The sequence below is a fragment of the Haliaeetus albicilla genome, chromosome 13, assembly GCF_947461875.1.
Source record: "Haliaeetus albicilla chromosome 13, bHalAlb1.1, whole genome shotgun sequence".
In the NCBI taxonomy this organism is placed as follows: domain Eukaryota; kingdom Metazoa; phylum Chordata; class Aves; order Accipitriformes; family Accipitridae; genus Haliaeetus; species Haliaeetus albicilla.
Window position 1 is genome coordinate 18,363,042 of NC_091495.1, and position 25,011 is coordinate 18,388,052.

A 25,011-nucleotide genomic window follows, 5' to 3' on the forward strand; every position below is an offset into this window, starting at 1 on the left:
GAAGATAGTATTAAGTGAGAGAGAACAAGGAAGCTTGCAAACATGGCCTTTAGATTCAAAGCTGCAAAGGCTGTCAATACCAAGAATGATGTAGTCCAATAGTTGGAGGTTCATAAAAGGTTTCCCTGAAGCATTGAACCTTTCACAGGGCAAGAATTACAGGTCTTCTGTACCTGTGTGAGGCTAAGGAGATACCCTCTGCTTTGGAGTGGAATTGAATACCACATCTGTATAACAGAACTTTCTTGCGAGGGCTGCTGATTTCGTCAGATGTTTATTTACAGCATGATTAGGTGATATAAGGAGATAATGCTGAATAATCAAGTGGACAGGAAGCTGCTACGCAGGTAACGCAAAGGCAGGTGTTTCAGTACTTTCAGTACCATTGAGGAAGCAGTAGTTTTACCATGATAAATTTAATGAATCCTTGTTTTTTGGGTTTGATTTCTTCCTCTAGCTGGTTTTTTTATTCCGTGTTGCATAAGGGAGTCTTGTTAATCTGTAAATAAAATAAGTATGTAATAGAAGTGAAAAATGAGTTTACAGAAAGCACATTTTAATGCAGGCCTAAACTATTTCCCTTAATGTCTATTTTTAGCTGGATGGGTGCACTCCTTTTCTTTCGTAACCCAAAGGCACCTCTCTCATTCTTTTTTATGCAAATTAGGCCTCCCACACCATTAAATCATTTTTTATTTACTATTGCGCCTGCAAATAAGTGGACTGAACTTTAATATGCTACATTACCATACCATAAAACTTGTAGATCTTATTTAGATTGTGTTGCTGCACTTCCTCTAAATAATTGTTATTACTGAAGAAGATTTACAGGCACCATTAAAAGAAAGAGTAAGTACTCTCCATTTTGTATGCATTGAAACACTGGCTGTGCATGTTTTCACAGCTAAACCCCCTTGCTCCCAATTCTTTTCTGAAGTGAAACAAGTCACATTATGCTGTTAGTTGCTAATAGAGGTTTTAATATGGCAGTATCCAGAACTTCTGCTGACTTCAAACAGTGCCAGGATTTCACCCCTTCTTTTGTGCTGCTAAGTTTGTGCTAACTTTGCAAATGAAGTGTTTATCTTCAGGCTGTGAATTGTCACTTTGCACATCCCCATCCTCATTATTGCCACATGCACCACACTCAGCTGCTATGCAGCACCTGGCAGGAAAATGCTCTGTTCCTTGGGAAGTGCAAGTAAAATATTGTCCTCCCACAAACTTTTGAATAAGGGTGCGCACATACTCAGCCTGACAAGGTACATGGCCTTGCTTTCTCTTATTATAGATAGCTGCAGCCTCTTAGAGCCAAGGGAAGGGATGCATGCTGAGATTTTATAATAATTAACCAGAGAGAAATGTATATGAGTCACTCTTAAAGAGTATAGCTCTTACCAAGAAACTAATGTTTTGCTCATGTTGACAGCCTTGGAGAATGACATTTATCTGTAGCACAACCTAGGGATGGCTAAGAAATATTCAAGCACTTTCTCGATGATGTCTCACCCTTCTTCTAGAAGGACTACTTCAGAAGTGGAAGGGTGTTCAGCCATGCTATCATTTCAGTACACAATCATTTACAGTGTGCCAGTAGAAGTGCTATTTGTGGTCCCAGTCTCATGTCACATAGGCCAAGGAGGAGCTTTTTCATGGTCAGGCAGGACTGCCTTTGAGATGCTCTTCTGCTCACTTTTATGCAGCAAGCTTCATGTCAGTATGCCAAGTCCCCCCAGTCATCTGGGTCTCCCAGTATTTTGAAACTGGCAGAGTTTCAGAGCTATTTAGGAGGAATTTTTAGGCTAATTTCCCCCCTCACAGAGACTTCCTGAGAATATCCACTACCTTTAAAAGTCAGGGCATTTAAGGTTGTGTCTAATTTCAGAAAGATTATCTAAATCTGGAGCCTGAATTAGGCATTTCAGATTGGACTCTTGAACTGTCAATACTTAACTGCATTACCACATCAGTTTAAAAAAAAAAAAAAAAAAAATAGAGACTTTGAGGTTTTGCAGTGATAACATGGAGAACACAAGCAGGTTATGGACCAAAGAGCAATGGCTGCTGTATGAAGAAAGAGAATTATTTTATACACCTACATGCATACATCTCTCTCTCTAAAAAGACAGTTTCACTTTTCAGTTACGTGTGGCAGTGAAAATTGAGTATCGCTCTTGAAGCATTTTGCAATGATTTAATGCATAATAAATCTAAAATTAGAATAGACTATTTCACTTGGAAGGAACCTACAATGATCATCTAGTCCAACACAACAATCATCTAGTCCAATGATGATCTAGTCCAAATCCTAAGAAATGTTCAAGATTAACCATGAGATATGTTACAAAATTTGTTTAACATGAGAAATTATTTGATTAACAAATTGACAGTCAAGCACATTAGTATGCTCTTACATTTTTTTTTCCTAAGAAAACCACTAAAATAGCTGCTGATAGCTGAAGAAAGTAAACAACTGAGCATCTCTTCCAAGAGCTCTCTTTTGTTTTTCTGTAGACTATGTATAAGGAAGTAAATGTGTGAATACACAATATAAATAAGTCTCTGATAAAAGCCTTTTGGCTTTAATAGTCTCTGAAAAGTTAAGAGACAGCCATCTTATAAACTAGACAAATAAGCAGAGAGAAACATTTTCAATCATCTTTTAAAATGTGGAAGTACTCTTTTAAGTAAGTTACCTGATGTCCAGCTCAGTCAGATGTATCTTATTACTCTGACATGTTTAAAGTTCTCAGTACACAGTGACGGCCTATTCTGTTCTTTTTTTCCTCAGATTATTTGGAAATACATATGATGGCTCCAAGCGGCTACCAGTCCTGCTTCCTTAGGGCTCCAGTCAGCACTGTTTACATTCCTGATTGAGGAATCCTTAAGGCCGTCCTTTGTCAGGACAACACCTAAAGATGTCCGTGAACAACTGCATAGAGCCCTTAGCATTGAAAAAAGATCCATTCAGTGAATCCACTTGTGATAATAAGCAGTAACCATAGTAGTAAGCAATGTGCAGGATCATAGCCTCAAGTTTTAATATACTTAGGGGAGATGATATGTAATTAATGTGAAGAAAGGTCTCTGACTTATTTCAACTAATGGTAGGGTGTTTTTTGGTTTTTGTTTTTTTTGTTGGTTTTTTTTTTAGCTGAACTCTTCATGGAACAACAGCATCTCAAAGAAGCAAGCTTTTGTATCCAGGAGGCAGCTAGTCTTTTCCCCACATCTCATGCTGTACTGTACATGCGTGGGAAGCTTGCAGAGATGAAAGGCAATTTGGAGGAGGCTAGGCAATTGTATGATGAAGCACTCACAGTGAATCCAGCTGGAGTGGAAATTATGCACAGCCTGGTGAGTTTGCAGGGGCTCAGCTCCATTATAGTATTTATGTTCCTGATTAACTGTAATAAGAGGGGAGAGGGCTCATGCTTGCTCTGGATGCCATTGTCTTCCTAATCCTGAGAGCAATTGACTGTTCCAAGAATAAATTGGGTAGCATAAACCTCTATCTGAAGACCAGATTAAATGTTTTTAACTAATTAGGACTTGTGTCAAAGTTAAATATTTTAATTGAAAAAGGCTGATAATTTTGGAAGTCAATTCACTGCTTTGTTGCTTTTCCTACTAACTGTTATGCATTTCAAATAAGCAGTACTCTGATGTTTCAAAAATTTGAACTAAGTAACTATAGAGTATAGATATATGGGGGGGGTTGTAAACGTTGGGCTGGAATCTTATGTCTACTCAAATCACGATAAAGTATGAGTTTACATAAAATTAATGTTGTTGTCTTAAACTGTGGCTTAGCTCGAACCTTGTGTAGGGGCAGTGACTCTGCATTTATGGGATTTTTGGTAACATTCCTATCCAGCAAGTATTTTTGCTGTTGCAGCATCCCCAAAACAAACTTATTTGCAGACACAGGGCCTAGAGCTTAATAATAATAATAATAATACAGGGAGCTTTGTGGAAGACCAAAACCCACTTCTCTTATGAAATCAGAACAGTTAATCGTATTTCATCAATGACATATCTTGTTAACTTTGCCCTTACTAGGTCTCTCTGGGATTTTAGAAGTCTTTCTTGACTAATTTAATTTTTACAGGAATTCTATATCCATGTGACCGCTTTGTGTCTTTGCTAGCAGATTTGTATTTCCTGGTGTAAATTTGGTCCTGATGAGGTTTGCAGGCAACTCCAAAACTGAAGGGGTATCAGTGCACAAGAGAAGAAACATAAAGTGAAGCTGTAACTGAGAAAAAATAGTAGAACCTACAGGCAAGGGGTGAGATACTTGGTAATAATGAATGTTCAGTGCAAAACCAGCAAATGAAGAGCTGGTGCATATGTCAGGAGAAGGTTACAAAACAGCTATGCACATATCAGGCTTATATGGGGCAATAATATTACTTTGTTGCTGTGATCCAACCTCTACAAAATCAGTTGGTAAAAACCTGGCAAAATAGAATGACGTTGTTTTCTCAGTGTCATGATTTCAGACAAGTCACTGGTATCAAAGCAGCCATCAAGTTAGATGCCAACATGATACTAACAGCTTTCATTTTTGTCCTATTTTATGGGCAGAACCACATACTGTGTCTTCCCATTTCAGTTGCTTGCAATTATCTGAAACTATAGTCATTTGGAATAAAAATTTCTGAGACGCATATCTGCTCTGGCCCAGTTTACTTTGGAAAATGTCACCCAACATGGTCTGAAAATGAGGCTAAAGAAGAGACTTTAAAGGCTTCTGTGACATCTTCTTTACTGTGCTTTAGTGTCTTCAGGTTTTGTCAGGAATGGGTAGTCTTTGTAACATATGAACATGCTTTTTGCCATCCCTAAGAAAATCCTTCCTAGGTTATCCAAGTTATAACCTTTAAAAAACACATTTTATATATGCTTAGTAAATGGGTATTTCTGAAACCTCTGAGTAGCCTATGAATGCTCATTCCCCTCGAACCCCAGTAAGCTCTGTAATCTCTTAGTCAAGAGATGGAAGTAAAATTTAGGAGAGGTGAAAGAGACAGTGAGATGGGGAATTTGGGGGCAGAGACTCCATCCATAAGCAAGCAGGGAAGAGGAAAGGTAAACTCAATAACAAAGTGAGAGAAATAAGGGCAGATAGAAAATAAGATAAGATAGGTAACACTGGATAAGACTGGATAGGTAAGAAGAATGAGACTGGGTTAAGGAACCAGGCGGAGACACTTGGGTTGAGGGGTGGGCATGTTGGAAAGGATGAATCAAAGGGGTTGGTCTTATGAGAGAGATAAAGCAGCGTGAATCTGTAAAAGTACTTCCACTCCATAGCCTTCAGTCTCCTTAAAATTCTGTATCTTCCCATCCTGGTGCCAGCAGGTATCAGTGAAAATCACTTGCTTAAGCACATGCCTCATCTCCTTTAGCTTGGCTATGCTGGCAGCCTGTGGCTTACACCTGTTAGCTAAGATAGCAAAGGTCTGGTCTATCCCTGCTGATATAAATCATGGCAGTAGTTACAGGATGCCACATAATGGCATTCCTTTGTATGCTTTTCCAAAAGCTAGGAAATTGCACATAACAAGTTAGAAGCATCTCATAAGCACTACAGAAAAGCCTGTAAAGAAATTAATCATTCTGCCTTCAGAACAGGGCTGTAATAATGTGCAGTAAACAAGGCTTCTAGGGCTATGCATCAAATAAAAAGGGCAAAAATAAAATATTGAACAGCTGCTAGCTAAGTGATTTTGTCCTGTGTACTGAATGAGACAGTGTCCCCATGGAGAACTTAAGACTGGGTTTATGCAACTGAGGATATAATGTAACAAGTGGTAAATTCTGCATCTCCTTGAGGTTATCAGAAGAAGACTGGATGCCTTTCTGAAATGTATGTATTAGCCAAGCTGTACCATTATTAAAAATACAAGGTCTTGAGCACAGTATGTTCAGTCCCCTACCGGAGGGAAATCTATGTCTTGGATTATGCAAGAGGCCAAACTAGATTATCAGCTAGTTCCAAGTGGCTTGAAACTATGCAAGACACATGCAGGCAGCTGAAATTAAATTCACACATGCTGTTTCAGTGCTAGTCTCCCCAAACATTTGAGTACATAGTTTTTTCACTGTAGTAATACTGTTGTGGATGTGTAATAATTTAAGGAAAGAGGGTCTGGTTATGAGAATTACTGTTTGACTTAGTGCAATTGCCATCCAACTGACCTAGTCCACTGTAAGGGAAAACTCTACTGTAGACAGTGCCGATTCTCCCTGGTGTATCAGCATCAATTATCACAGTAGTCATGTCTCTTCCCCTGGGCTCTCAGAACTGGGTTGTCAGAGCTATGTTTGGAAAATTCTAACCTGAAGAGTGTTGCTAGCTTTAAATGAAGGGCACAGATCTAGCAATAAATGAGTCCATCGGGTGTCAATAACTTCACTTTTACACAGGATAGAGTCACCACCATAATAAATGCAAGCTCTTTCTCTGCGTAGCTGAAAATGGCTGTGTTTTACTGGGACTGTAGGGTGTTTACAATAGCTGTCAAATCAGTGTGCTTTACATATAAAGCACATTGCTGCATGGAAGAGCAGCACCGTACAGCAGGACTGCAGTGCTGAGTGCATCTGTTGAGGTGGGTAGCACGCTCTGCTGCATCACAGGGGCTATTGGCACTTGGTGTCTGATACTGTGGATAGGAAACCACAGGCACATTGAAAATACCACATAGTTTTGTGCTGCTTCTTGCTAGCACTTGCAGTTTGTAAGTGATGCCACAGGATCCTTAAGCCTATATTAAGAATCCACCAATGGCCTTTACAAAGTAAATATTACTGGCTAATACCTAATCTAAGGAAGCACATTTGTTGAGGAGTTCTGTTTCATTTGGAAAAAACACATAGAATCAATATTTGGGGCTATTGGGATCATACTTCTGTACCAAAGTACTCCTGGTGAGGTGTGGAGCTACTCCTTTGGTTGAACAACTGTTCGCTGTCAGAAACAATTAGCTTGGCTTGGCCTGTAGAAACTGTACATACCGTAAGACCACAGCTCTCTTTAGGAAATAGGATTTGCTAGGGGGGGGTTTCCACACTTCTTCTGGTTCTGTCTCTCACGTTTCTGTCTTCCTGCCCTTTACTAGAACAGCCCTGTTCTTTTCTTCTTCCCTTTCACAGGCTCTTTCTGGGGCTCGCTTGCAAAGATCATAGAGCACTTCTCCCTCCCAGGGGGGCTGATGGAGTTTGCACTGAGTACATATCTTCACTGGTCCAGAAACAAGAGCTTAGCCTACATCACCTTGTCTTAACACTGTGACTAGTCAGCCATGCCAGATGCTAATCTCTGACAGCACATTTCTAAACCAAATAACTATGGCTTACTTCTTTCATTATGTACCAAATCTGGTTATATAACATCATGATACACACAGCTTTGGGACGGTGATAACAAAACTGACTCGTGCCCAACCAAGTCAGAAAATATAACATAAGCCAGGGCAGATGACACCTCCTTGTAAAGCGATAATACAAATCCACCTACCTGTATGTCACTAGAGAAAGACATTGAAATTTGCTAGTTCCCAGCCACAGTGCATTCAGTACCATTCTCCCTTTTGATTCAGAGGAGGAGAAAATCAATGCCAGCATGTTGGATTTGAGTCCTAAAGCTCCGTATGTACTATCACAAGATAAACTAAAAACATACTGAGATACTCAGAAGACTCCTGCCCAGCATGCATCTCATAGCACTTTGTTGAGTTAGAGCAATTCTCAACATGTTTTAGTTCAGGGAAGAAGAGAATCATGTATTTAAAAAGGAAAGAAATGGGCACCCTTATCCCCGTCACTGTGCCAGATTTAATGAAAACAACAAAAAAAATACCATCAAAACAAAGAAAAAAAATTCGCTTGACTCATCCTTGAGTCTCATTGATTGCAGTGGAAGATTGTAATGACTCCTCACTTCTCTTGAAGGCTGGGGCAAGGATGATAAGGTTGTTATCAGAATGCCATGTAGCTGTCTGCACTGCATCATCCCTATGCTTGATAGCGAGACAAAGTGAAATACATATTGGGTTTTCTTTGATGAGTTTTTGTGAAGGTTAAAATGGAAAGCAGTCTTCATAATGTATTTCTGTGTTCTGCTGTGACCACATAAATGGGTGGAAAACATAACCTAGTGAAAATGTATTTGATTTGTTCCATAATCAAGTCAAATAGAATATAAAGGTAACACTGGTTGTTCTTATCATGAGAATTCTGCTTTTTCTTAGAGAGACTGTCATCTGCACCACAAAACATGAGATCGGCAGCCATGCAGAAGGGGCTTTACAGTCATATAGTACACACCAACTGAAGTTGGAAAAACAAGCTTCCCACTCACCTGAGTTTAAGTTGCCTAAGCTGGGCCAACAAATTGACTGCAGGCTGTTTTGTGACCCTTGTTTTCTGAGATTAGTGTAGATTTTGGCCTTTCCCCAGGAAGGCCTGGTTATTTTTTGGAGAAATTCCTGTGGTAGATGCAGTTTGGGAGGTATCAGCCACATAGTAGAAGCACAGAATGGTTGAGGTTGGAAGGGTTCTTGGGAGATCATGTAGTCCAACCACCTGCTCAAGCAGGTTCAGCCAGAGCAGGGTACCAGGACCGTATCCAGCTGGGGTTTGAATATCTCCAAGGATGAACACTCCACAACCTCTCTGGGCAACCTGTTCCAGTGTTTGATCACCCTTACAAATAACTAAAACTTTTTCTCATTTTTAAATTGAGTTCCTTGTGTTTCAGTTTGTGCCCATCCAGTCACTGGATACCACTGAGAAGAGTCTGGCTCCGTCTTCTTTACACCTTGCAGTCAGATATTTAACCATATTGAAAAGGTCCTGCCTGAGACTTTTCTTCTACAGGCTGAACAGTCCCAGCTCTTTCGGCTTCTCCTTGTATGACAGATGCTCCAGTCCCTTAATGATCTCAGCGGCCCTTTGCTGGACTCTCTCCAGTATGTTCATGTCCTCCTTGTACTGGGGAAGCCAGAACTGGACACAGTACTCTAGGTGTGGCCTCACCAGTGCTCAGTAGAGGGGAAGGATTACCTGCCTCGACCTTCTAGCAACACTCCTCCTAATGGAGCCCAGGATACCGTTAGCTGCCTTTGCTGCAAGGACATACTGCTGGCTCATGGCCATCTTGTTGTCTATCAGGTCCTTTTCTGCAAAGCTGCTTTCCATCCAGTTATCCCCCCCAAAGTGAATCTGAAGCTAATACCAGGAATGTTTTCTGCAAGTAGATACTAGATGTAACATTGGCATGACTGTACTGGGTCAGACCAGAGGTTCAACTAGTCCTTCTCTCCAATAGCAGCATAAGGAAGTGCCTAGGAAAGAATGAGAGCAGGGCAGGCATATTATGGTACTTCTAAGGTTATGACATAGCTCATGGACATCCTGAAGTAGACGTAGATTCTACTTGCTTAGTAATTCGCAGTGGATTTCTACTTTGTGAACTTGTCTTGAGCCCGTGTTAGCTTTCAGCATTAATAGTACCCTTTGGCAAGGAGACCTGCAGGTCTGCTTTCTGCTGTACAAAGAACTGCCAAATTTTGTATGTTCTTGATGCAGCTCTTCCTAGCCACACTGATGCACCTTGTTCTTACTTCGGAAGACATAGCACACCACTGATTGTTATTCACCCTCCCTCCCATTATTGATTTTATAGACATCTATCACTGAACCAGTCTCATTCCTTTCATTATTGCCATTGCCTCTCTGAACTTCTTACAGTTCTTTTTACGATGAGAAGGCTAGAGCAAATAATGCACTTATAAAAAAATCAGCTTAGCTTCAAAGGCAGTGTTGTAGACTCAGTGTTAAAAAAAACTCACTGTCCCGTGGTCTTCTACTCTTATAATTATTACCTGTATACATTTTCATACAAATACAACATTCTATTTCAAATGTTTTGTATTAACCTGATCTCGTTACCACAGATATGTTTCCATTTCCTTGTGCCTGTAGGGGCTAGATTTTTTTCTGAACGGTCAGCATCTCTAATGAAGGCATGGTGATTTATAATAGCAGCATGGAATGTAACAGTGTTGTCTTACGTCCTTGCAGAGATGTCAGTGTCCCAGTCTGCAAATACAACACAGCCAGGAACGATGCAGTTCTAGTCTTTGATATATATTCTTCATTCTGCTTGGCAGAGACATCCTTTTAGCCAGTGGAACACCAATTTCTCTCTGCTGGTAGTGCTAGAAGCTGAAGACCTTGATTGAGAACAGGTTTTTTTATAGATTATGTTCCTTTTGCCTAAGATAAGTACACTGCTTTTGATTAGATTTGAGCATTTAAAAACTATGTGATGTTTTGTTTAAATCTTCTGCTCTTAATTGTTCAGTGGGATGCAAGGGCTGAATAAAAAGAGTCTTTACAAAGAGTCTTGGACTGTTTAATTTGGCCTTCATTGTGTACTTAGGATGCAATTTCATGTTCATTTTAGTAGAAGAGTCAACCTATTGTCTCCAGACTCGCATTTGGTAGCAGGATCATTTGAAGACTACAGTTTCCACTGATTAGAACATGGAAATGAATTATTTCTGTTCATTTATTTCATTTTACCTCACAGTATGGTGCATGCATCCTTGTTTTCAAAGGCATCCATTCACATAATAAAAACATGGCTTGATTGCTTAATATTTTCAAGGATGACATGTGTTGCTTCCTTGGGGATTTGTTTCATGCTGCCATGAAGTAATCATATAAATCGTAGGGCAGAGTCTCAGCATGGGTAAATTATCATAGCTCCATCATACCAAGGTATGTATGTCTTGTAAGGTAGCTAAGACCCTAACTAAAAGCATTTTTACCTTGAAAGCTGAAGTTAGAATGCTTTCTGTGCTTAAATGTGGGAACAAAAGAGCATAGTTTTCACATTAATAGAGTTATTTATCATCTAAGGAGCTGCTTTATGTCTGTAGTTTATCCACTTTGTTTGCTATTTTGTAGATAAGTATGCCATGCTCTGTTTCCATTTTCTGGTGACATTTCTTGCTCAGTTTTTTATATTTGTGTACAGAGGATTGAACATCACAATTAAAATGCATTCCCCTGTAGTTAGGACAATTGTGCATTTGTCCTAAGTGGTGGATAATTGTATCCAGAGACACAATGAGCGACCTGTTTTTATCTGTTCTTAAGTTATTTCTTCCTAGCTGTATTTGATGTTCCCCTTGCTCTTGTTTTGCCACAGCTGGTAAGCAGAGTTAGGAACTGGGTGATTTTGATTAAGTGGACAGTTGTACTACTTTTGTGATACTGAGAATATTTTTCATTAGCACAGCTACTACTTAAACAAATACGTAAAGGGAATCTTTGAGAAATTGCTGTCATAAGAACTTGAATTTCAGTAGATAATGACAGCAAAATGAATTTCTAACTGTTCTTTGACACACAACTGAAGCTTTACTAGTAACACTATTTTTAAAGTTGTTTTTTTTCTTAAATACTTATGTAGATTGAGTTTATTACTTTAAATATTTTTTAATGGTATCAGATGTGTTTATTATTTATATTTATTATCCAGAATTTCTATATGTAAAACCTGCTTCAAGAGAGTGTTATTTTAAGGTTTTGATGCATGTATTGACTATAATTTTTAATTAACATTGTGCCTGTGTGATCCTAGGTCAGTGTGGCTTCTGAGTTATAATACAGTAAAATGCATAGAAATAGAAAAATAAAAACCAACATTGCAGGTTAAAGTACTTAAGATATTACGTATGCCATGTCCTCCAAACCTGAGAAGCAATGAGCCATGTTATTAGGACTGTTTGGGGGGATGCTGACACAGAGGCGATCTGTTGGCTTTTTAGAAAGAGTGAGATAGAGCACCCAAAGCAAATGTATGAGAGAGAGCTCACTCCTCGTTTCTCTTCCCAAACTAAGCACCGTTTGTCAAAACACTTCAGGCTCAGGCTTTGCTACTGTCGTGCAACAGCAACAGGGTGGGTCCTTCCTCTTCCAGGGAGCAAAGAACTGCAACTCAGTCATTTTCCATTGAAGGCAATTCACTGAAGAGGGCTGGAGAGGAGGTGGAGCATGGCTCTTGCCATCCCTGGTTCAGCGAGCTCCGCTGCACTTTCAGCAGTGATTGTGTGTCGCACATTAATCTAAACCTCTGTAAAACAGGGATGAAGTTACTAATCTACTTCATCTGGGGTTTGTGGAGCTTAATTAATATCTGTGCATACTTTCAGATGACAGGTGCTCTCTAAGCGCAAAATCTTATTTATTCTAATTATATGTCTTGATTCCTATGGTGCTTCATTCATCTGGGCTTTTGGACCACAAATTATTTTGGGCAAAGTACCGCGACTGTTCAGCACAAATGATGTGCTTTACAGCTCTGAGTACCCTTATGTCCCTAAATGTAAGTAGTGATGAAAACATTATTGCAGTGGGAGTGGGATTTAGGAGGCAGATCTGTGAAGTATTACTCTTGCAAGGATTTGTTTTCATTAGAGGAGTCTGCCTTGCTGTTGTGCCTTGCCTTCCATTGTATTGAAAAATTGTTACAGCAGTCCTGTGAAGGACAGAGTAAAACAGAAGCAAATTTGAATCTGATGGCTTTCTAGCACAGCCCTCTTCTCTTCCTGGGGATAAGATATGACAACGCCTGCAAAAAATAGCTTTTTGTGGGGCGGGGGGGTGTGTGTGTGTGCTTCTTTTCTCTGACAATGAATGTATCCTTCTGCTCTGCAAATTCAGTGCAAGCAGAACATCTTTGTACCAGTACAGTTCTGCAGTTTCCCCTGGTGAGATGGGAGTTGGATTTTTAAGAGAGATGACAGACCTAAAGGTAGAAAAAGCATTTGAGTAGACAGTTATTACAAGCCTTTCAAAAAATGGAGCAACCTTGAACAAACTGCCTTTTTTTTTCTTTCTTTCTTAAGAAATGAAGTAAGTAATAGTAACAGTCAATAGGAGATTCTAGCAACCCAAAGGAAGACCAGTGATGTCTTCTGTGATGGAGCTTGGAGAGCTACAGACTCTCGGACTCTCTTAGATCTACCTAATACGGAGTGTACAAGAAAACACTGGAAGGGTGAATTTGCTAAGTCCTAGTCTCCAGCAGGGTATTTTGGGGCTACTCTGATAGTACAAAACTTTTAAACAGTTTAGCCCACCCCATAAGTTTTCCCTCGATGTGGGGAAATCCCTATATGCTGTTAACGGTTTTTCTCAAAATTTTTTCTGTTCAACGCGCTGCATTTCTCCAATACATTTGGAGAACAGGCAAATGGTGGTGTGTAGGTGTATATATATATAGGTGTATAAGAGAGAAGGGGAGGGGAAATAATTGGAAGGGACATAGAAGAGACAGCAAAAAGCATAGACTGCTGCTTACTTCAAAATGCCAAGGTAAAGCATTGACCACTCAGAGACAGTTTAAATAACTTCTTTTCTCTTCCATTAGCCATTCAGCAGGTTGTTTCTTCCTTTTCTGCCCCTCTCTGCCTTGTAGATTTCTGCAGGAGATGAACCCAACCTTGATTTGCCCCAGAAGGCTCTTTCAGTGCTATTCATCTGCTATTTTATCCAAGAAAGGTAAAATTCACTACAAAGAATCTGAAAGTGCACTTAGGTCAGAAGCTTGTTCCAGTGGTGTTGAAGTGTCTGAAAACAACAGAACAAACAATCCAGGACTAAGAAATGGGGAGGCACAACTCAGCCCTTTGGAAAATTCAACTCCTGAGGCAGGAGTTTAATAGAGGTTTCCTGTTTGTCCTTTGTGACCTCTAAACTTGTGCATTTTTTATGTGTTGAAAACACTCCTCTTGCACCTTTCCTCTTGTCCTTCCTCATGCTTCTATAAAACTCCAGTCTATCAATGAGCTGCTGTTTAATATTCCTAATGTGACTTTTGCCTATGCTTTTGCCGGAGTGCTCAAGAGAGAGAAGCCCCAGCTAGAAAAAGAGCAGGGGAAAGAAAACCCCAAACTGCCTGTGATGGTGAGGGATAGGCAAGAGAGGGCTTGACTTGTCAGGGTATCAAAACAAGGCCTGGGAAGGGATGCATTTGCTCTCTGCAGGTACGCATGGAAACAAATAGTGAATGCTGTGGCGAGAGAAAAGCTGCATCAACTAAAGGATTGCTATAAATTGGTGCTGGAGATTGAAGAGGGTTCCTGGCCACTGGTGCAGAGGTTCTGGAGCAGCCTTCCAGGATGAGATGTGGGAAGAACAATCCAACCCCTCTGATACTGGAGCTTGATCAATTTACAAGGGAGGGAGGGAGGGGGCAGCCCTGAAGGTCCCTGTAAGTAGGACTTAACCAAACCCAAAACAGCGCTTGCCAATTCAGGCATGCAGGCTGCCCTGCCCAGACCACCAGTGACTGAATTCATACTATCCTCACATGTGACCTGAAACCCAGAGTGTCCAGCTAAAAATGTCTTGCAGGCCCAGCTGCTGTCCCGCTTTCCTATTTCCCTTTTCTGTTGAAGAACTTCTATTCACAGAATCATTTTGTAATTACTTTGAGTTTTATTATTTTTTAAATTAGAGGTGGAGTTTGAATGTTAGTAGGGCTTCCCTGGAACACAGCCCTGACCTCCATTTTTTATATGTATTTTTAATGAGTTGTCAGGTGGCTTGTCTGTATCATGGAGTGGAATGATGGATGTAGCTCGACTCAGGAGAGTTGCATTGAAATTCTCTTAAAAATAAGAAGCACTGTGGCAGCTCAGCTCTATTGACAGTAATGTCAAGTCAGGTTTAATAGCATAGTTCCTTATTGAATGAATCCACCCTCAAGGAAACAGTATGACCTTCCTGTGTGTGTGCAACAAGAAAAATCAATGTTAATCCCTTGGGAGGAAAAATATAGGATTAGTAGAACAGTTGAGTGAGTCTAATGAGAATCAGATGGCAAGAATGTTAATTTGGAAAGAGGTACTCATATAAACTGTCTGAAGGTATAACACAATAGTTTCCATATTATCACCAAATGCCATGTATTCTCCATAGATACATATCTGCAAGATGTAATTTAATGGATTTGCAACTCTTCTGTATGGATTCCTGACAGAACAACAGGAAATTTTCAAGCTAATCACCTTTCAGTGGGGAGATTTACGACCAGTGTAGTTAGCAGAGCCTTTCTTCTATCAGGAAGGGCACAGAGTGGAGACAGTCGTTGGGCGCAGCATGCGAACTGGGAACTGCTTAATCAGAAACAGGCTTGAGCATCTCTGTCTTGCAGTTGGTCTCTGGAGTCCTGCAGTTCACTGGCATTGTCGGATATAAAGTTTGCCTAAATCAGTCCTCATTAGTAGTATTTTTGGAAGTTGGGTGGGTAGTAATTTTTGTCATGCTTTACTTAATAGCCATCAGCTTTGTAAGAAATAAAACAATGGGCTTTTATACTTCCTCTTTGCCTCTGAGAGTCTGAGGTGGCAATTCCATTTTCAGTGCTTTTAAGTTGTAGGTGAAAATTCACATTGCCTAATTCTCAGCCTTCAGCTTAAGTAGATGAGTTGGTCACTCTCTCCACCTGTTGCCTGGAGAGAAGGACTTCTCCAAGGTTGGTGCAGAGCGCCTTTTGTTAGGCTCCTGCTCTGCATTGCCTTGTGGAAGAGTCTGCCTCTGTTCTTCTCCTGAAGATAGAGGGAGACTGTGCAATTAAAGTGGGTGCCTATGTTTGTACAGATCACATACCTCTTTAAATTAGTCACGTGAGGCAGCTGAGTTATCTCCTAGTGCATGGCCTAAGGCAGGAAATGGGGTGAAATTACATTGACTTGTTCCAGAGCAATTATGACGTTTTCATATTTAGCCCAGTTCTCTCATTGCTTGTGTTCACCTGTTCAGCATTCATTTTAATACAAAGAGTAGGCTCATAAAAACATCAGTTTTACAGTTGCATCACTTACTGGGCTGTATCTGCTTTCCAAGATTGTCACCAGCATAAGAGACTGCAAATAAGAATAAACTGGAACACAAATGGCAGCATCTCAGCCAAGCTGTACAGTGGAGATATTTGTTTATGCTTTTATTTGCCAGCATTGACTAAACAAAGATAAGAATGTAAAATGCTGTAGCAGACCTTCCCAAACAGGATTACAGGGGTGATAAGAGCTAGCACTTAGCATTACAAAAATAGATGCCAGTGTGCGAGAGATGTCACTGCCCGCTGCTCCTCTGACATCCTAAGAGCAAAGCAATAGAAGAAGAGGCAGTTCTGTGGAGCTCTCTGTGAGGTTTGCTGCTTTATTCGAGAACATTAATCTTTCAGGGTTTGATTCATTAGGTTTGTACTGTGTGAGCTTTGCTTTGATTCCCCCCAAATCCAAATCATGGTTAATGTGAGTCTGAAGGAGGGCCTTACTTTGTGAGCCTTAGTAAGTTTTACAGCAAACCAGGCAAGCTCAATATAAGCTCTGAATTGAGTGGGGAACAGGCCTCCAGGTCAGCTAATTTGGAATGTCAACATGCATGGTACAAGGCTAATTGAGGTACAGAGAAACTGCCATGTGCCTCTTTAATTGCATTTAGACAAGATGTACAGTATTTGAGTCAGTTTGGCAGTGTTCCAGCTGACAAAAGTGTTGATGATACCTGACACCAGTGATGATATATTAAGTGTGCTTAATATCTTAGCACACATGTCATGAGGCACGTTAGAATCATCGAAGAATTTAGGTGAGAAAGGACTTTTCCTCTGGAGGTCATCTGGTCCCACCTCCTGCTCACAGCAGGGCAACTTCAAATACAGAGCAGGTTCCTCAGGGCTGTGTCCAGCTGAGCACTGAGGACTTCCAAGGACAGATATTCCATCACCTCCCTGGGCCCATGTTCTGATGCTGCGCCACCCCTTATGAAGAATTTTTTCTTAATAGCAGATCAACCAGAATTTCCCTTGCTGCACCTTAATCTGTTGCAACTGAGCACCTCGGAGAAAAGTTTAGTCCTGTCTTTTTCCCAGTCACCCCTTAGGTAGCTGGAGGTGGCAGTCGGATACCTCCTTAGCCTGGAGAGGGAGAGGCTGAATAAATGCTCCTCTCTGACTCTTCATAATATCATGGTCCCTCCAGCCATCTTGGTGGCCCTCTGCCTATCCTTCTGCAGTTTGTAATTGTCTTTCTGGTACTGGGGAACCGAAAACTAGTGACAGCACTCCAGATCTATACAAATAGAAGGAAATAATTAACCTCAGTCTGCTGTGATGCACTACCTAATGCAGCACAGTATGCCATTACTCTTCAGCACTGCATGGGTGCCCTGCTGACTTGTGCTCAGTTGTTCACCAGCATCCCCAAGTCCTTTTCTGCAGAGGGGCTTGTTCCCAGTTGGCATCCAGCCTGAACAGTTTCATGGGGTTATTCCATCCCAGGTGAAAGATGTCACTGTTCAGCAAATGCAGTTCCTCTTAAAGCTCCAGGGAGACTGGGCACTGAAATAACAAGAAAGACCTGCATCATTAAGGGCTGGAAGCAAATCACGCATAATGATCACTTACAGCAAGTAAGACTTTTACACTCAGAATAAGTAAAAGATTATGTTTGGTCAATGCTTAAATAAAATACAGAGCTGCCATCTCTGAGTTACACTGAGATTTTGGTATCAACACTGAATTTTTCAGTAACCCACAGTGCCCTTTGTACAGAAAGCCACACAGTGTTCAGGGTTTTTTTCTGCATTGTAGACAGTAAGGAATGGTATTGCCCAAGGCAAGATGAACAAAAGCAGAGAAATTTGATAAAGTTAGGCCCATTGGGAAATCACTAGTCATTGGAAAGCTGTTGGAGTAAGACACCTTTGGTGGGAGGGACCCTCGTGTGACCTCATGATTTTGTGCTTTCAGTGATTGTTTGTAAACAGGCAAGCTGCTGGAAGGGTTCTGGCATCCTCTGTGGCCTACAGCAGGGAAGTAAACGCACCTGTATGTGTGTACACACACACATTTGTCTACCTCCGAGCTACGAAAAATGTAGTGTCAGCTGGTTTAACAGGCTCAAATTTGGTTATGAAACACTAGATGGAACAAGCATCTCCTGTGCCCCTTGAGCAATCTCTTCTGGTTGGGATCTGGTGCTTTGGAAAGGGGACAGGTCCCCAGTGCCATTTGGTAAGTGGGCTGTGCCCCAGGGTAAAGTGGAGTAAGAAAATGAAAAACCAGATTCTCAGGAGGACTTTCCTTGCAGAACTAGCCAGACCAGGGCAGGAGGAGTCTAATTTGTTGAAAGAGTGAAGCCTTGTTTGTAAGCTGTTAGTGATCCTGAAGCAAGTAGAGCAGGAGGCTGAGTGAGGGCAATGCAGGATACCTGAAATGGAGAGCCACTGGGAAACCACTGCCCGTGCTTTGGCTCTCATGTATCTGGGGCTGTTAACCCTGGCGGTCATGAAAAGCTGCCACTCCATTTATTAGCACGGCAAACACCATTGCCATTCAGTGTAAACTTATCCTTGTGGTCTCTGTCTCTACTTGTGTTACAAGCAACAGCTCCCCCTTCTCTGCAACCTGTCAAGCCAATCTATGTATTGCAGACCTTAACACCTGCATTGAACATGACATGAACCAGCACTAAAGAGGCAGCGTACAGCTGAAATACAGCACTTGTGCAGCACATTTACGCATAACATACCAACCCGGCCAAACCTAATTGGTAGCGAAGGATGAACTATGAATTGCATTTAAAATAAATTCTCAAGCAGCTCTGAGATTGTGATTATTTTTTTTTAAACAAGGAGAAAGGTTAGCTTCGTCCTTCTGTAAATATTCCCTGGGGCAGTATTCCCCAAAGCAGCTAATGGCGAGCAAGTTTGGCACTTCTATGGGATTGTATGTTTTTTAATAAGAGAGCAGTATTATCCCCTTGCATCTAAACAAAATCTCTAGAATTTCTGAACTTCTAGTTATAGTAATTTTTGAGCCAGATAGATTGGCAGGCAGTGGTATTTTCTCTTTGAGGCTGTCACTTGCAGCTCAGCAGAGCACAGGAGTGACTAAAACTGACAAATGAAGCTAGGTCAAATTAAACAAATGCCATAGTAAAGCATTTCTAAAGTCATGTATGAACCCGTACTTGCATTGTGAGGTTTAAAGCTTGATGTTGTAGGAGAGCTTATAGACTTGTTAACATATAGCCAAACCCCACAGCGTTTAAATCTTTTCCAAACTGAGATTACATACATGAGGATAGTTCAGGACAGGCCTGCAGTACAAGCAGATACCAGTTCTCCTTGTGACTTCAGTGAGAGTAAGAGATTCTGCACATATTTCATGCACATTAAAAGCAAAATTGCCTGCAGTATCTTAGGCACCAGGTTCATGGACCATTTGGTATCCTGTTTGCCTGAAAAGTGTCTTGCCTTGAAAGCAAGAAAAGTAAATAAATGTAGAGAGAGACTGATAAAACCCACAAGCCCTAGAGATTTCCAGGCTTCAGGAGCAGAAACCCTCAGTTTAGGATTCCTTGCTGTTGTTCCTAGAATACCACAAATAGGTCAAACAAGCAACCCTGAAAGTTCAGAACTGCTTTTCACTAATGATAAATAATTATTTGAGATAAGTGTTAATTTCACATTTCTGCAGCTTTAATTATTTTTCTTTGAATATCACCATATTCACCAGTGGTTGGAAGACTTTCTCAGCTCGTAGATTTTGCGTTCTCTCAGATATTCTCTATTACATATTATTTGCTGGCTGACACAGCAAATCAGACAGACTGGAAGCATATACCGTTTTTAAGTAATCTCTTACTTTGAGTAATGAATGAAGAACAATCAAAGGAAATGGTTTGAAAGTAACCCATTGTTTTAAATCAGCTTCCCCAAAGCAGCAAATATAAAATAGCAGCATCAAAAATAGCAGCATCACAAAGTAAAAATGGCATATATGTGAGATCCTTGAGCCAAAAGGCAGCCTATTTTTTATAAATTTATTTTTAGTTTGGTCAGCTGTACTAAGTGATTTTAATAATGTAGCTAGTCTCTGGAATAAGAATGCTCACATAATGTAGAGTCAATGCAGGCAGCTATGACAAGTCATGATATATACATGTAGCACAAATCCTTTCAAATCAAATTCATACAACTGAAATACTGTAAGTGGATTAAATCTTGATAGTCTTGCACTACTCAGTTTCACTCTCACAAGCTGGCATCAAACAGGGACAGAAGAGCAGCCTTGTTGGAAGTGCAGACCTGCTATTTTTGCATACTTTGAACTAGATGACTTGCAAACTTTTTCCATCTCAGTGGTCGTAGAGCCTGTCACAGTTTGAGAAGAGCCAGAGGGACTGTTTCTCTGTGTATCCTATTAGAGGAGAGCTCCCTTTAGAAGATACTTCCCTTACTCAGATGCCACAGAGCTCATGGTGAAAAGTGAAACCTTTCAAATTAAAAGGAATTATAATGGCTTTTAGGTATGTATGATAGCATATCCCAGTGCTTGGGGCAAGGAGGAAAAACCTATACTGTACCTTTAACACTACCTTGGCTTCAGATGTTAGATAGGATTTGTTGTTCTCAAGGAAGGGGGGTAGGGAAGCACCTGTGTATGTGTGGATGCCACCCCCTTCCCCAGGTGGCTAGCACTGCTACATACAGCTTTGACAAGCCTAAGTAACTGTGCTTGGACATTACTGTTCCTCACTTACTGCATGCAACACAAGAACCTGATGCTTCCACAGCTCCTCCAGGATATTGAGAAATCAGCACTTCAAGAGGTAAACCAGGGAAGAGATAGAACTAACTATCCCAAACCAAGTCACTGTGCTTCCAGTAATCCCCATCCGAAGGAGAACAGGCAAAGAAGGCCTTGAAAGCAACTGGGTTTCTGCGATATTGTACATCTCAAGTGCTGCTGCTAGTGCTCTTACACCACAAGTAACCAACTAACAGCAGTTGTGGTCAGCAGCCCTGGCCTCCCAACAAAGGATAGGGGATGGCCAAGGTTAACAAGGACAAAGTATTTGATAAGCAACAAGTCTTAATGCCTTAAAGAGGGTGGGGGAGGGCCATGTGAGGATTTTTTTAGATACTAGTGGCCAAAAACTTGAGGGCAGTTTCAACACCCAGCCAGCATACAGACTTAAGAGCAAACAAATTTCAACTGCAGTAAAGCAGATGGGCAATGCGTAGCAGACATAAAGTTAATTTAAAAATAAAAGAGGGATTTTTAAAAAATTGAATGAAACTGCAGCAGGTACAATCTGAACGTGACCTGCTGTGGCTTCCTTCCTATGCATTGCAATACTCTGCATTGTGGGGCTGTTTATCAGCAACAGAGCATGGTTTTGTATTCAATGTTTTCCCTGTTATCCTCCATACCATCAGCACCCCTAAATCAACACTTGCATCATGTGTTTGGCGCAAGCATCTTATGCTAGTTCTGGAGTTACTTTGCCTTGCAAGTGATTTTGTGAACGAGTTTGCCCAGCCTTAAAAACCAAACCCTCAGGTATACCTTTGCAGAGTATTTTTCAGCCTGAGCAAAGCTAGTGCTTAAGCAGGAGTGAAGAAAAAGAAAAAAGCCTACTTTCAGACTTTCTTAAGTGCAGTAGTGTCACATAAATTTGTTCTTAAGAAACTCCTGCAGCTGTCCATCAGAGCTAGCCAGCAGCAAAGGCTGGAAGCAGAACAGGGGCTGGGGGAGGGATTTCATTCGCATACTGGGCCAGATTCTCTGAACAATAAAGCCAAGTGGGTAAAAGCAAAAGATATGTTAACTGAATCGAGCTGAACTGTTCCTTCCTCAGTGCCTGAGGCTCTCTCAGTTTGTACTGCGTTTAGTTCTGTCATTTTGGGCCCCAGTCCTGCATTGATGATAGATAGGAGGGTGACTTTCTCCACCCATGCCTTAGTCCATCAAAAAACCCAGACCTTAGCATCATGAAAACCAACCTAGCTACTCTGAATTTTTGTTTAAACCAAGCCTGAACAAAGGTGTTATTATTGTACTTGAAGCTCCAGTTTAAAAAATAGTAAAAATCCAGTATTGCACATGATAAGCTCTAGATTCTAGTTAAGCTATACTGTAAAAGCCACAAAATGGAGATGATGTTGAAAATCCTCAACCAGCCTCACCCCATTAAAGCTACAAGTTTTGCCAACATGTCCTCACCGGAGCTGTAGCCAAGGATTTAAGAGGTCCATGTTCGTTTAAAATTGTCTCCAGACTACCTGAAACTAGAGGCCCAGGATCTCTGCAGAGCCATTGGGCATTGGTTTTATCTGTTTTCATCTGTGCATGAATTTCTTTGAAAATGCCCAGCAGAGCAATAAGAAGGGATTGTTTTTAATCTTTAGAGATGATAGCATGCTGTTATGCATCAAGGACACTCAAAAACAAAGCATCAGACAAACCATACCAGGAGATTTTATTTTTTTTACCTCTGGGCTTTTCTGAAAATAAACCACATTCTGCATGGAGCTTGCTGTTCTTGAGACATCTATAGGTTTGGTTTGTCATCCCAGAAGCATTAACACCACCATGTTCAGACAATTTACATGTGTGCGTGTGTGAAAATGCAGCTAGATTCTGCCAGTGCTCAGCACCCCGAGGGAGAGCGGTCATTATCACTACAGGGACAGCTGGGACCTGGCCTTGAGCCAAGACCTTGCTTAATGCAGTCAGAAGATTTCAGTGATACAGAGTGGATTTTACATCCCCTTCTCTGGGAGAGGGTAGCTGAAGATGGGAGTTTTATGCCCTACTGCTGCCTGAGTTTAAAACAAGTCTGTGCATTTTTTGTGCTACACTGAACAGCACAGTGGACAAAAGAGTGCCTTCTGCCATCCAGGTTTCAAATCATATTAACAGCAACTATTTATGTAGCTGCAGGTACATAATTTCTCTTGTTTGAGATCTCTTCAGCAGCATCGTTCCCTGCCTGAATGAACGAGGTTATAAAACACGGTAATTATAAATCTCATTGACTGCCTTGCATTCAAGGGCGTGTCCCCCCCAAGCATTGCTGTGAAGCGCATTACCCAGGAGACTGTCCTGTACAATCCAAAACAGAATTATTTTGACCCAGTGACCTTGTTGGAGGGGAGAACATTTGGGATGCTGACCTGCTGCCACAGGACAGTAAGTGCATTTTTCTCATTTCACAGCGGGGCAACGCCGCAGAACAACAAGGCCAATACATTCAAGTATTCTTTTGAGGCATGACTTGCATCTTGCTGACAAGTGCTGGCTCCCTAAAGATGCAGAAAGGGAGCCTAGGACAGCAGTCACAAAACCAGAAGTAATGCTGGCTGTCCACACAATTTCAGCAGTTTTCTCTGAAGTTTTGGTTGTCTTAGACCTTTCCGGGCAAAACCATAAATACTTTAGATAATGTAACACAGTACCAATAAAACCCGTTCTTAAAATATTCAAGTCAGGCTATGCTCCACAGACGGGCTAAAAAGTGTTTAGTAAGTGACAGCTGGCTGTTCTGCCTTGCACTACTAACCATAGCATGCTTCAATACCATCCTTTCCCCGTTGATCTGATCATAGTCAGGATCTGTACGGGTACTTTCCTCAGTCCTGAGGGGTTTATTATCAGCATCAATCATGATGCCCTACAGTCGGGAAACTACACAAAGCCCTGTCGGTCCCCCAGTTTCCCAAAAGGGCTGTAAAACCTGCACAGCCTAGACAGTTGCATCCTCTTTGTGCTCAAGCAGGAAAGGGAGATGAGGTGCTGAGCAGTCACTCCCAGCAGGTGTGCAAACCAATTGAGCTTAATTGGAAACATCCTGCTGAAAATGTAAATGTTTTACAAGTGTATCACCCCATCAGGGGCTGCTGCTGGAGCATGTGCTTTGTTGAGGGTTTGACACAACAACTGAAGATGCCCCTCTCCCTCGCTTGCTGTCTCCAGTGCTCCCCAGACATGAGCACTGAACTCATGTCATGCTGCTAAACAGTCGGTCTTTTCCACATTGCTGCTTCCCTGGGCATCTCGAGAGATGCAGGCTCGTTCATTTAATGTACCCATCCCGTTCCTCCTAGCACAAAGGCAGACCAACCCCATTAAAGTGAAAGGGCTTTGCTAGACTTGGGAATGGATGCAATGCTAGGGGTTGTACTGCTCTGTAAATGTCCTCTTCACTCCATATGAATTAAAAAGACTTCACAGTGTTTGCGATTTAATTTTTTTTTGCTTAGGTCTGTGGGCAGCACTAAAATGTATCTTATATGTATGTTTCTGTGTGTGATTGCAGGAGTTACCTAGTTCATTATTTTTAGGCAGTTGAGTTTTTTCACTGGTTTGCTGAAAATCATGAGAGATTGATTTTACCCCCTTTCCTGATGATCCAATATTTTTCCTCTGGCAGTTCTCAAGAAAATTCATTTTTCCCTTCTCCAAATACAGTATCTGTCATTAGACTACTGCCAAACTATGTAACCAGAAAAATAACTGGTCTGTAGTGCAGGCAGCTCTGGTGCCATCTAAACAAGAGATACTCTGCAGAAGTTTTCGGTCAATTCAAATCTGGTTTAGGTTACTAGTCATTAGAAGTCATCCCCTTACCTGCTGTCTCTGGAGAGTTGCAGCTATTTTTTCCATTCTCTTCAATTAAGTGAGGGGCTGATGAGCCCATTCCTGCAAAGGAGGTATGCAGATGCTTTAGGAAATCAGATGTATGGTCTCTATAGATGGCAGGCTGTCTAGAGTCAATTCCTTCATAGAAAGAGAATTAGCTTTTCCTCCCCACACATGGTTTTAGACAGCACTGTACCGCTTTAACGTTGTTCAGAGCTCATGTAGAGCCATGTACCTGCCAAACTGACAGTTCCTATGGTCCTTATGTATGAGCCAGGACTTCTCTGAATGGTGAAGTGCAACTAGATAGTTCCACTGCTGAACCAATTCTCTACAAATCCCATGTGCTTGTATTTATGTGAGAATATCAGCACCTTTTCTCAGTATACCTACATTGCTTTTAAAACTAAAATGCAAATATTATAGTATAAAGCTAAATACCTTGATCACACTCCAAAAAAAACAATTACTGACTGCTATAT

At 41.1% G+C, this 25,011-nt stretch overlaps 1 protein-coding gene and 1 long non-coding RNA gene across 6 annotated transcripts in view; one reads left to right on the forward strand and one right to left on the reverse strand.

Annotated features, from left to right (window-relative positions):
• TTC7A (tetratricopeptide repeat domain 7A) overlaps positions 1–25,011 on the forward strand; it is a 183,307-nt gene that overhangs the window by 141,652 nt on the left and 16,644 nt on the right. For 2 of the 5 annotated variants that reach the window (XM_069800324.1, XM_069800325.1), the window contains one exon: positions 3,158–3,360. The exons of 1 other annotated variant lie outside the window; for it this stretch is intronic. In XM_069800324.1, the coding sequence (XP_069656425.1) occupies positions 3,158–3,360 (203 nt within the window). Of the gene's footprint in view, positions 1–3,157; positions 3,361–8,773; positions 10,583–22,942; positions 23,081–25,011 lie in introns of those variants that run through there. 2 more of the 5 variants (XM_069800322.1, XM_069800323.1) reach the window with 2 other exon arrangements.
• LOC138688606 (uncharacterized) lies at positions 16,011–24,849 on the reverse strand. The gene is made up of 2 exons (XR_011327491.1): positions 24,518–24,849; positions 16,011–17,437 (listed from the first exon to the last, which is right to left on the reverse strand). It is a non-coding gene; the product is annotated as an uncharacterized lncRNA (long non-coding RNA).